We start from the raw sequence: 13,784 nt of genomic DNA, 5'->3' as shown, positions 1-13,784 counted from the left end.
AGTCCTGTATTGTTCCACTGAAGTGATGCTACTTGCCAGGGAAATGTGACTCAAGAGAGCTGATGCCAAAGCTCTTTCCTGCTGTTTTGTGTTTGGTTGGCTTTGGCAGAGCAGATGATTAAAATGAAGCTTTTGATTTTAATTGTAGCTCTTTTCTGAAAAAAAGCCCTCTTTTCTTAATATTTCTCTGAATTATGCACCTGTATAATGAAACACAATTTCCAGGGTGCCTGCTTCGAAGAAGAGGGTACACTGTCATATCCATAATTGTATCTGTGCTTAACATTCAAATTTTGGTTAGCTTTTTCCTGTATCCGAAATGTGCTACTACGAGCTTATAACAGCAGCACCGACAGCTGTTGGAATTACTGGTGTGTGCTTCTCATGACCTTATGTAATTCTTTGATGGATTTGGGAGAAATTTCATGAAACTGCAGACATAGTATAGGGCATTTCTCTCAGATCAAAGATGAATTGCTGTAATTTGAATTAGCTGGCTACACTCTTCAGCTGAAATGCAATTTACTTTAAGATATATACTTAATTGTAATGAAGATTCTTGCCTTACCAGCTACTTTTGATATTGATTTTTAAGCTGGGACTAGCTATGTGATACAATAACAGACTTACAGGGTGATCTGGGAGCTACATATGTCAGGTTATTGATGCTGACTGTTTCTCACATTTGTTCTAAGGAAGCATTAAAAACATCAGTATTTTTACTGTGTAAAGAGTGGTGTGATTTCCTGCTCTGTAAGAAAAAGAATCATATTTTGTGCTTATTTCCTAGGAAAAATATGTATTTTTGATCCACATTACTTGTGTCAAAATACTATTATCTTTATACATACTAAATATTATTTTAAGTATAAAGTAAAATTATTTTCTTGCAATACATTCCGTATGGGGGAAAAAAGCTTATCTTGCTAGGTAAAAAGGGTTGTTTCTCAAACACAGTGTTCAATCACATTGATTTTAGCAAGACCAAAGCTATTAAGAGATACACTAGTGTATGTAAGATCGCATTAATTGGTACTTTGGCTGCAAAAGGTCCTTTGCAAGTGCCAAAGGCATATCTAGACTGTCAGGAGGGCTTCCTGGTTCACCCAAGTGCCCAGTTTTTCTCACTGACACTGAATGATTCTTTACTGTCAGATTCCTTCAGAAGGCACCTATAGGAGTGGCCAGGATAGTTTGCTCAAGATCTGCTCCAGAAAGACTATTGTGCTCTGCTGTGGCAGCTGTGGTCCCTCAAACGCTCCTGTGGCACCTCATAGGGGCTGCGACACATGGGGCAGCTGTTGTCATTTTGAGCCATCACTCTGCGGCGCTGGGTGTAACTCTTTGAAGGATTTAATGCATTTTGAATGGAAAGTATGTGTATAGACATGACATTATATCTTAACGTCGCAAAGACACTACAAAGGGACTAGAGTAGACATGATCTCACCAAATGCTAGGAAGTGCGGAGATGATGTTTGTTGCAAATAATGCTGCCTCTGAGCAGTGTAGGCACAAGCCAGTTCATATGTATTGATCTATGGGCTGTTTTCTCCTCCTTGTGCAATCCACAGTGCTAATTGGTTCATTGGATACTTCAGACTGGAAGAGATGTCAGGAGGTCACCTAGCCCAACGTCCTTCTCAAAGCAGGGTCAGCTACAAGGTCAGAGTAGATTACTCAGGGCTTTATCCAGTCAAGTCTGAAAACCTTTAAGGATTAAAATGATGAAACCCTTCTGGGCAACCTTTGCCTTTGCTATACTATCCTCATGATAAGAAAGTGTTTCCTTAGATTAATTCTAAATCCCTCTTATCTCTTCTGCTTTTTGCCTTTCCTTCTCCCACTGTGCAGAGTTGTGCAGATCCTTACTCCATCTTCTTGATGACTTCTTTGTAGGGACTGGAGGGTGATCAGGTACCACCAGAGGATACCTGCACTATTTATAGCACATAATACTTTAAATTCCCTTTGATTGTCTTAATTCAGTAGTCCAAATCAAAAAGTGATGAGTAGGTTTTGTTAAAAAAAAAATAAATAAATTGATAGTGTTGTATGAGTCTGATATGATTTGGGATAATTCTAAACACCACAGTGCTATGACATGCAGAAGTAGACAAATGAGGATTGCCTGCGTGGCTCTACTGAAAAGCAGAATCTATTAGTGCTGACATGGAAGTGCAGTAACACAGCTACATTGCTTCTGGCATCCAAGATAATTTGTTCAGGGCTATCTCTCTCTATAAAGCATTGAGCTTTTCTGAGCCTACATGAGATCAAAAGCAAGTTCAAGATAGAAGTATGATCTAGGAAAATCTGTCCTAGATTTTGTCCAGTATCTGAAATGAAAAATATTTCAATGTGAAGAAAATGTCTTCAACATATTATTACACGTCAAGGAGAAGTTGCTTTTTGTGATGGTAACATCAGCTGTAGGAGCACTTTACATTTTGCAGTACATGCAATTATCAAATCATAGAATTGATTTGGTTGGAAGAGACCCTTAAGATGACAGAATCACAGAATGTCAGGGATTGAAAGGGACCTCGAAAGCTCATCCAGTGCAATCCCACCGCCGGAGCAGGAACACACCAAGATGAGGTTACACAGGAAGGTGTCCAGGCGGGTTTTGAATGTCTGCAGAGTAGGAGACTCCACAACCTGCCTGGGCAGCCTGTTCCAGTGTTCTGTCACCTTCACTGTGATGAAGTTTCTTATCATATTTAAGTGGAACCTCCTGTGTTCCAGTTTGTACACATTGCACCTTGTCGTATCATTGGTTGTCACCGAGAAGAGCCTGGCTCCAGCTTTGTGACACTTACCTTTTACATATTTATAAACATTAATGAGGTCACCCCCTCAGTCTCCTCTTCTCCAAGCTAAAGAGACCCAGCTCCCTCAGCCTTTCCTCATAAGGGAGATGCTCCACTCCTTTAATCATTGTGGACCATCAAGTCCAACCATAACCTAACTCTAGCACTAAACCATGTCCCTAAGAGCCTCATCTTTTCACTTGGTTTGTTCAGCCTGGAGAAGAGGAGACCTCATCATGGTCTACAGCTTCCTCACAAGGGGAGGAGGGGCAGGTGCTGAACTCTTCTCTTTAGTGACCAATGACAGAACCCAAGGGAATGGCAGGAAGATGTGCCAGGGGAGATTTAGGTTGGACATGAGGAAAAAGTTCTTCACCCAGAGGGTGCTGGAGCACTGGAACAGGCTCCCCAGGGAGGTGTCATGGCCCCAAGCCTGACAGTGTCCAAGAAGAGACTGGACAATGGTGTGAACTCTGGGTGTGTCATGTGCAGGGACAGGAGTTGGACTTGATGATGCTTGTGGGTCCCTTCCAACTCAGGACATTCTATGATTCTATGATCTACACGTCTTTTAAACCCCTCTAGGGATGGTGGCTCAACCGCTGCCCTGGGCAGCCTGTTCCAGTGCTTCATAACCCTTTCCATGAGGAAATTTTTCCTAATATCCAATCTGAACCTTCCCTAGCATAACTTGAGGCCATTTTCTCTTGTCCTAATCTAAGCTTATATTGGCCACAACATGATGCATTTTATGAAATTGAAAAATCTCTTAGTTCTTCTTGCTTTGGTGGTAAATGACACATACTAGTTTTATAGTCAGTGGAATTTAATATATTTTATCCACTGTTGTGTTTTCCCCTGGATAAAACCAAAGTATTGTTCCACAAAACTGTGAGTTAGTTTCACTACATAGAAAGACAGATATACATGGATTCAAATGATTTGCCTAGGATCTCATAGCTATCAGGGGCAGAGCTGGGCAGTTAAAGTAATATAATGTTTGCTACTTCTATAACAGGAAACCTGTTATAGAACACTAATTACACCAATTTAAATATTAAGCAGCACCATGGCAGTAAACTACTCCAAGGGCAGTATGTTATTTAGAAGGTAGCTGACAACCTCAGGTATCACAAAACCCAATATATCACGATGGAATGAATAATGTAAAAGACTGAATTATGGCATGCTGTCTTACAGAATTGCTGATGTTATTGTTATTTACACTGTGCCTTCTATGTATATGTTGAATACAAAATTTTTGCTGCTGTATGCAGAGTTGTGAGCTAACTAATTTTTGTGTTGAAGGAATTTTGGCCATGTCTCAACACCATGTAAGAAGTTGTAGAGAGTTAGTAATAGGGCTGATATATAATTTTATTTCAAAAAATGATATTCAGCAAAAAATGGGCCATTACCAAATCGCCTCTCAGAAAAATGCTCAGGGTTCTCAGCAAAATTTGATTTTTCTATTGAAAGCTTTCAGAAAAAAAAAAATTATACTTATTTTAGTCAAAACCTGAGAAATAAATGTACAGAAAAGAAAACATTATGTGTTTTCTCTAATGATCTTTGTTAGAGAAAAGTTTGGGCCAGCTTTTCTAGGAGAATTTCCTTTGTGTTTTCTTTTAAATATTTTAAAATATCCACAGGCACTTTCATCTGGGTCACGATAAAATAGGAGAAAGATGGTTAATTTGGTGATATGGGGCTTTCTGCGTGGGAAGTTATTTTGTTGAAAACATTACATTATTTGCTGTATAGTGAAAACATATACGTCAGATGAGCAAAATGACAAGAAATGAGTGGTTACCACTTAGTTCCTAGGAAACAATATTTGCAAGGTCTTCTGTCTTGGTTAAATCTTCAAAATTTTATTCTAAACTAGCTTAATTAGAAGGCAAACTAGAACTGATGGGAAGGGTCGCAGAGGAAACAAATCTATGTTTAGTAGTTTCAGTACAAGGCCACCTGCCACAAGGAGGTTCCTGTGGCAAATCCACCCCATTGCAACGAGATTCTTACCTTAAACATTCAGGATCATTCTGAGGCTTTTCAGTGACTTGGACTTTTTCTGCTTCTAACTCCTTTGTCATTCTTTCAGCTTCCCTGATTACTTTCTCAAGGTCTAAACAGAAAATAACAATTACCTTATAAATATATATTAATCATCCATATTCAAAGACTTACTACATTTTCTAAATTTATCTTTTCTAATGCCTCTTTGTGAAGCTGTTCATAGGGTAAAGACATCCAAATAAAGACATGAATTATTTTATTATTGTAATTGGTATGCATATTGCAATCTTCTAGAAAATTTTATTCCTTTTCCTAAATAATTTATGACCATATTTATGGTCTTTCTTAGCTTTCTTACTGTGACATGTTAATTAAACATTTGTAAAAAAGTTACTAAACCACTTCTAGATGACATTTTTATCCAAATTTCAAAATCATCCCTATTGCCTGTGATCACCTTTGACACAGAATCTTTCTTGATTCCCCCTATATCTATTTAGTTGTTTCTTTTATGTGGTTTCCTGTGTATTCAACAAAGCTTTATCGTGTAGACTTCTTTATTTTTTTTTTTTTTAATGCACAGACTTTCATATACTAACACATAAATATCAGTTAAGAGATGACAATTGAATTTACTAGTCAGAGGTTTAGCACCTAGGCCAAATCTGTCTTTATCAGTCCAAGCCATGTTGTTTGTTAAACATTTAAATTTTAATTACATTCTTTATTTATAGGTTAATGAGTTTTAAACAATATTTATATTGATTTTAAGTTCACTTTGAAACACTAAATTCTCCATTTAAGTATATGTCTTACCAGCAAAATAAAAATTCACTTCTCATTTACAGGTTATGATTCAGCACATCTGTAGACCTCAGTATCACTAACATTTAAAATAATTCGTATTGAAATCCATAATATTTGTTATAACCATGTCTATAACAATATATAAAAATATATTAAAGTCATCTTTCCATTGCTTCTTTTTCTTGAGAAAAATAACTTGTCAGAAAACATTTTTCAGAAGCAGTTGCCAAGCCACAAATAATCATCATAACAAGTGATTATCAGGCACACCTTTGAGTTCGCTTTGGAGGGTAAATAAATACTGCTTTAATTCGTTCTTCTCCAGCTGGAGTGCATTTAACTGAACATTTTTATGTTCCATTGACTCCATTTCTAAGAAAAAAAAAAAGTATTTTAAATTAAAATGCATTGCAGTCCTAGCTTTCAAGATATAATCTTAAATATTCTTAACCACTTCTACCAATCTAGTAAAAAGAACCTTAAACATAAAACTAAAATCTGTTGTATAAAATCTAGTTCACAGGAAATTATATGTCCTATAATGAATACATATTGATGAAATAATTTTTTTAACGTTATTAAGATGTTTGACATTTTTTTTTTGACTGAGAATAAAAAGAATTTAAAATGTTTTGCTTTAGAGTTAATTCAGCTATAAAGGAAGATGATTCATGGAATAGGTGGTGAACAAACACCTCTCAGCAGGATTAAAAAGAGTGTATTTTATTTAGTGTTATGGACATTTGAACCTGACCATTGACAACATCTGGAATTAATTTTAATTGTTTCCCTGACAACTGGAAGTCCTCGTGTAATTTTCTTGTTATGAGTTAAACTTGTCTAGTGTCATCAGTGTGCTCAAGAATATAGCAGATAGACAAATTGTGCCTTAAAAAAAGATGTGATTTAAAAGGGTAGAATGAAGACAGCAAAAAACCCGGAGAAGAACATTAGTCACCTTTCATGCCCTATTGCTCTAAACTTTCAAAGACCATTTGACTCATCAGATCTGCCTGAATATGTAAAAATTAATCCTTAAAAGTATCAAGTGCTTCCCAATACAGGCTCGTTTTTCAGTTGTAGATGAGAATCAGAGCCACAGGAAACACAGAAAGAAGGTACCACCAAGAAGAAACTCAAATGGACAGTCAGAGTTCAGTAACTTTACATCAGAAATAGGGAATTCAAAATGCTGGCACTTGACCTGTAGAATCATGAGACTGGAAAGGACTCTGAGTGGTCATCTACTGCACTCCTCCTCCTGGAGGCAGGATCAGCTGTTCCTCTGGGATTTCTGACAGACGCTTGTCTAACCTGTTCTTAAAAACCTTTGGTACTGCAGACTCCTAATTCCTTTGGAGACGGAATCTCCTAAGGCAGAGTGTTTCAATTGTTCACTGTTCTTCCTGGAAAGATTTCTGAACACCCAGCCAGACTCTCCCTTATTGTGGTTTGCATTTTTTACTTTTTATTCAGCTCACTATAGGTGTGGAGAATATATTAATTTCCTTTTTACAGAGCCCTTTAAATATTTAAGACTGATATCCATCTTCCATCAGTCTTTCCCTCCATAGGTTAAATGGTCTGCATTCTTTAATTTCTTTTTCTTCTCTTGTTCTCCAGATCTCTGATCACCCTCACTGGTCCCATGTGGATTCTCTCAAGCTGGTCCACATTTTTTCTTGAAGTGCAACATCCAAAACTAGATGTATAGTACTCCAGCTAAGAGCTTAACTGCCCTAAATAGAGTGAAGGATTATTTTGCATGTCTCAGAGGTCGGAGTTATGTTTATGTCTTACTATTGTGTTGGCATTCTGATGTCATTGACTCACGTTCAGCTTGTGATCTATGACAACTCCTATTTCCTTGCTGAAGGATTGCTTTTCAGTCTGGCTCTCTGTTCTGAGAAATCTCATATTCTCTATCTTAACTCAAAGATATAGTTATACTGTAGCAGTAAATGACCAATCTTACAAGGCATCTGTGCAGATAATTCTTTTGAAGCTAAGGAAGATTGCGTAGCTCAAACAATGGTGAATATAAGTATTGCAAATCAAATACAGTACATTATGTATGACAGCGCACCCCTGCGCTGGTTGACACTAGACATTGGGAGCCACTTGTGCAGTTTTGCACAAGGACAGGCTTCAATTTTGCTTGTGTAATGTGGTATTGCAGACAATGTTCTCTCGATTTTTATTGCTAAGAGGAAATTCCAGACAGCAAGGGAATGGAATTAAAATGATTGTTTTGCACAGCTATGTTTTACTGATTTGTATTCATTCTCAGGTAATCCAAGATAAAATAGTTTAATATAAGACTTACCATTTTTCAACAGAGCTGCCTCTTTCTCTAAGTCATTTATTTCAGTCTTGACTTTTTTTTTAATCAGAAGATCTCTATTACTTGTTAGACCATACTCATTGGTAAACTCTGTTATTTCTTTAGTAAAATTATCTTCCTCTTCAGCTACTTTTCTCTTTGCATCTGTCTGGAAAAAAAAGAAAAAAAAAAGGAAAATTGAATGTTTATGTGAAAAAAAGAAAGTCTTTGTTAGCTATGCAGACTGAAAGGCACTGTGTTTGTTTAGACTTAAACTTGTAGTATAAATATATTTATTTCTTGTGACTTATGAGGACATGAACATGGTCTACAGCTCTATAATTTTGTCTGCTTTAAGCTTTTTTTTTAAGTGAAGGATGTATTCTTAATAATAATACATTTAAAAAAAAAATCAATAAATTACATTACAGACTTGTGCCAGTGGTTTTTCTATTGAACTCTTTATTGAAATTAGTAGAAAATTATGTTTAAATTCAGTAGCATAGTGTGGCCAGTCTTTTTTTAGATTGGTATTAAAAGAAATAAAGGTGTTCATTCCTCTGCAGAATGTAGACTTTACCTCCCTCAGTAAACTACCAAGAAAGCTATAATTGATAGGAAGTGACTGTTTCATTTTCTGAAAAAAAAAATTCAATAGAGCAACACAATATTAAATTCCTTTAAAAATATTGATTGCTAAATTAAATAAAAAGAAATCACCCCTATGTACAGGAAGACAGAAATGATAACCTATATATCCAACTTGACTGGTTACAATTAACAGAAACTCCACACTTCTTCAAAGGATATTTAGCTTTTAGAGCTAAATATTTTTTTCTGCGATTCTTAATAATATTTCTTTTTCTTTCTTTCTCTGTATACTTAGGTTGGGAATGCGTTGGATGCTGAAGAAATGCTGAGAAGACTAGTCATCTGTGGCATTTCTGAGTATCTACAGATCCAAGGATCCACAGTGAAGTAAGAGGAAGCCAATATTCAGGTTAGCACAAGAGAGAACTGAAAAGCTTGTTGTCTGTATCTCTTTATCAAGATCCCTAAAATGTGGTGTTGGCCTCCCTGAGTTTTTCCTTTGATCCTTCTCAACATGTTTTATTGTGGATGAGGCTGTCCAATTTAAGGTGAGACCTTCCTTGTTTTCTAAAGGAAATAATGTGTCAGAATTGGAGTAGAGTCATATAACAGCAGGCATTAGATAAGGAAATCAAGAATGTGAAATCAGCTTTTTAGAGAAAATGCAGCATACCTTAGTTACCTTTGATCATGGTTTAAATTAAAAGTAAGAGTTTACATTGTTAAGTATGCTACAGTAAAACCAACTAACTAAACAAGAAACCCCAACAAACTACAAAACCACTACACACAAAATCCGAAAACCCAAGCAAACAGACAAAAAACTAAACAACAACTGGTTTTCCAGATTTAAAACATTACTTTTTCCATATTTTCAAATGTTAAAACTGTCTAGGCTCCTACAGCAGAAAAGAGCTGTCTGAATACCATAGCTGGAAACGTACAAAGATTTTAAGAAGGCTGTTTCTTTGATTGATAAGTTCAGCTTTCTGTTTTTCTAAGCTGTCTTCACGTTTCTTCAGAATTTCTGCATAGAACCGTTTTTCAGACAGACGCTGAACCTTTCAAGAGAAAAAAAAAGTTATAAAGATTATTGTTTTATTGTTTCATATACAGGATATGTACAATTAATGATGTTGCACGTAAGGATCTTGGTCCAGTTGAAACACAGCAGGCATATCTGCTGGATTAGTAAAAGCAATATTCTTCCAATATATCACTAAGCTTTTGAAAAGTATCCTTTCTTTAAATAACATATTTAGTGTTGTTTCACGTATCTAAAATGGCTTTTTCAAGTCTTTTCAGTTTAGGAGACATTTTTTCAGGTTAAATCCAGGAAAAATATTGAGCACATGGGACATTTTAGCCAACATAGTACAGTGTCCTCCATCTAATTGTGTAAAGCTCATCATGTACTAAATCAGAGAACAATATCTTGAGGGCAGGGGTCCAACATTGTTCCAACTGAATGGCTGTGCACATTGTCAACTCTGCAATGCTACTATTGCATAGGAGAAGGAGGGAGGGATATGCTCGTATTTTTCTGAGAACAATTTCTGGAATTCTTAGCCAACAGTGTCTCATGGAGATCAGCGTATTGGTTAAAGACAGTTTGACCATAACCCACCCAACCCCCAAACTTCTATTTTACGTATAGTTTTATTTTTATTACTTTGAAACAGTAATTTATCTGGTAGAAGAGAATACTGTTCGACCATTTAATTTTCAAAATTTTCTGAAGACCACCTCTCAATTTTCCAGTGCATTTACTGTATCATTGTCTAACCTAAGTTAAGTTATATGGTGGGATAAACTGTAAGAGCAGATAAATAGGGAACGGCTGAGCGTTGAAGAGTCTTAAAGGATGAGAATAATTCATCTGATGAAGTGGAGAAAAGGAGGTCAAGAGAATGACTCAGCCCGTAATACTCAGAACAAGGAGGAGGGAAAGTCAAGTCAGCAGAGTGGCCAAGGCTGGAAAGGCACAGGGCAAAGTAGCAGGAAGGAAATTGAATAGTCAGGCTGATCCATGACCATTTGTGTGTGCAGAAGCAGAAGAGACCAAATAATAGTGATATGACAGAGGTTAAAGTGAAAAGATTGTTAAATGAAATAACGTAGATGATTTTGGAGACAGTGTAGATGAAGTGCGTCTGATAAAAAAGGGGAAGGATAGTGGAATCAAGTGTCTTAAGACTAGAATGTGACAGCTGGAAAAAAATAAAAAAGACCAGATTTTTTTCCTCATCCCTGATATTTCCAGTATGCTAAGTGTTCAGGAAGTGTAGATGTCCTTATACTGTACTGATATTACTGAACATAACTAGCTGCAGTGTAGTTTCTCCAGCCGTAAGATGCCAACTTAACCTATGCATTTGCAACAGATTTTTTTTTAAGAAACCATTAAGCCATGAAAAGCAAAACGCTATAATTCAGGTTGTAATTACATGCTACCTGATTTTACAGAATGGAGAAAAAAATAGCATTTCTTAGGAACCTTTGATTTGCCACAGGTAGTCTGTGTGAAATAGATGTCAAACCACTTTTGAACTCAGTCTCATCTGCTTGGTCAGGCTGCTGTGTATGCATGTGCTTGGATATGTGCGCTTATACAGAAATGTACTTATTTGGTGTGGGACAAACTGAACAGCATTAGCTGAACAGAATTATATTAACTATCGTAGACATATGTAAACTTAATTCATGCACTGAAAAATAAATTACTTCAAATAATTTCAATAGCTGTATAATCTTTAAACCTGAATATAGTCTGATTGAAATGCATTTTCCCATTCCACTATTTTCTGTACAAATTCCTATCTATAAATGGATAAATGTCAGACTAAGCAAGCAAGTAAAATATATTTTTGTGATGTCAGTGAGAATATTATTAATCCTGGTGGGTAAAGCACATAAGATTTAATTAGAAATAGTACTTCAGCTCTTCCCATTAGTCATTTACAATAATGGCTCTGCTCCTGGGACCTTCTATACCTACCACATAAACCCTGATTATAAATCACAATACATCAATAACAAATTAGTAGTATAAACGTAAAATTGTGATGCTCATAAATTTATTTATGAGCATGACTACGAAGGGCTTTACCTAACATGCAACTCCCAGATATAATCTGTGTTGGTTAAATAAGTTATTATTTTAAAGTGCTTTTGGGCTCTGAGATTGTGGCATGCATAAATGCAAGCACGTCAATAACTGCTTGCACAATTATAAACTTAACTTGAAACCAGTAAATATTTGTAAATGAGTTCTTTTATTCTGACCCCTTACAGTAATGTTGGTATTTATTATGTATATTACTTAGTCTTTTACAAAAGGTAGAAGAGCCTGGTTTTTGAAGGATGAAAATCATTCCCCAGATATTTATTTTCACAACTAGGTGAGGTAATGCCCCAAAGATTCTTGAAGATATTTATTTAAGTGATAGGATACAACAGTTCTGACTTCAAATGAACCTTGATGTGCTTTCCTGTTGTGCATACACATTCTGCTAGTGCAGATACTTAAGAGCACAGGGGATGATATTTAGACTTTGTTTTCAGGCACAAGCAAATGGATTTTAAATCATTTGTAACCACAGGTGTTAATGGTGAAAAGCTCAGCAAAACTGGAAGCTTAATCTAAAAATGTTTGCAGTTTGGTTAAAGGCAAAGCATAGCAAAATCTTAAAAACTTTAAATAGATTCAGAAACTTTTCTCTGTCTTCAGCATCCCTAGAAAAGCTCTTTGGCCTTGTGAGCCCTAACTGTGAGCCCAGGCTTGCAGGAAGGTCTTTAGTATATGAATCAAGATCCTGTGAAGTAAACAAAGGGAGCGCTTCCATATATTTTCTGTGAAAGGCCCTTAGAGAACAGCAGCGGGCAACGAAGGAGTGATTTTGGGGCCTCTGAAGAAACGTGCTGTAAGAAGCTACAGGATTGTTAGGACAGGGCTGCTCACACACACTGAACAGTTTGCCTGGCATCTGGTGGCCGTGTCTCCCCGCTTTTTGGAAGTGTTATCTGGAAATACTCCTACCCTTGAGGTGAGCTGCTCCCTGGACACAGCCAGAGGCCAGCCCGAAAGGTGAGATTTGTGGGAGGAAAGCTGTTGATAAACCTTTTTTCACTACAGAAATGCATAGTATAAGTTTTCTCAGTGCCGTGTTATTCAGCAGGCGAAGTTTACTCCTTGAAAGGGTTTATGAATCTGTTCCTGAAAGAACAGGTCATCTGTTTGTAAATATAATGTATTTAATTATTATGTATACTATAAACATGCCTGCTTACCTTAGTTTCTAATTTCATTTTTGCAGTGCTCAGCTCTTCTTTTATTTGGTTAATTTTTTCATAACTTCTATTTATGTCGGATTTAGCTGCAACACAACAAAAACTTGTAAAATGTGTGCTCAGTTTGTAAAAGTTACATTCTTACAAAACATGGCTTTGGCAAGAAGCAGCCGGACGAGATTTCATGGACAAAACTCCCCTCATGACAGCAGAGTGGGGCCATTTCTGTCCCCACAAGAAATGGAGATGCCATTAAGTGTGGTCAGCACTGCCACAGACCTTGTTGGATGAGGCGCCTTTTCTCTCCCGCCTGCTTCTCTGTGAGCTGTATTTGCTGGAACAAAGCATCCAGGTTCATTTCCTTTCTTTTTGAGGAGCCTGTGGGCTCTCCAGGTCTTGCTGTCTTTGTGAAGAGCTGGGTGGTTAAAGCTGGGTTGCCCTGGAGGAAGGTCAGGCTGGACCTGGGCACAGCGCTTCCCTCAGGGCTCTGCGCCCCGCCAGACCTTGGCTATTCCCTCTGTCTGGTCCCTCCCTGTGTTTGGGAAGGAAACCCCAGACCACAGAGGGAAGCAACCGTGTAGGTGGGACACAGCTGAGGAGGAAGAGGTGACAGAGCGGGACGTCTGGACTGCAGAACGTGGCAGGGCGAGAGTGAACCTTGGGCAGAGGGGGAGCCCGCATGGGAAACACGGGAGATGGAAATGAGCAGGAGGAGAAGCAGCACAGTAGGTTGCAGGAGAAAGGAGGTATTTGGCCAGGCAAAAGGCAGCTGATGCTCTCAACCTTGTTAACCTTGAGCACTTTTGTGAAACGTTGGTTCTGACTCGAGTCTGAGCAGTTTTGATCAAACAGGTACAGAGAGAGTGGTCAGGCATTGGAATGGCTGCCCAGGGAGGTGCTGGACTCACCGTCCCTGGAGGTTTTTAAACTGAGATTGGACA

The 13,784-nt window shown here is 37.4% G+C and overlaps 1 protein-coding gene across 1 annotated transcript in view; it reads right to left on the bottom strand.

The window, feature by feature from the left end:
- Positions 1-13,201, bottom strand: part of CCDC172 (coiled-coil domain containing 172) — a gene marked incomplete at both ends in the record, with an annotated part of 35,041 nt that extends 21,840 nt beyond the window's left edge. Inside the window, 6 exons of the mRNA XM_082054203.1 lie at positions 4,839-4,941; positions 5,910-6,011; positions 7,966-8,131; positions 9,498-9,614; positions 12,844-12,929; positions 13,123-13,201. Coding sequence (XP_081910329.1) covers positions 4,839-4,941; positions 5,910-6,011; positions 7,966-8,131; positions 9,498-9,614; positions 12,844-12,929; positions 13,123-13,201 — 653 coding nt within the window. The remainder of the gene's footprint in view (positions 1-4,838; positions 4,942-5,909; positions 6,012-7,965; positions 8,132-9,497; positions 9,615-12,843; positions 12,930-13,122) is intronic.
- Positions 13,202-13,784: the final 583 nt, after the last annotated feature.

Source organism: Streptopelia decaocto (genome assembly GCF_964273445.1).
Source record: "Streptopelia decaocto genome assembly, chromosome: 5".
In the NCBI taxonomy this organism is placed as follows: Eukaryota; Metazoa; Chordata; class Aves; order Columbiformes; family Columbidae; genus Streptopelia; species Streptopelia decaocto.
Note: the sequence above shows the minus strand (reverse complement) of the source record. Positions and strands in the feature narration are given on the sequence as shown.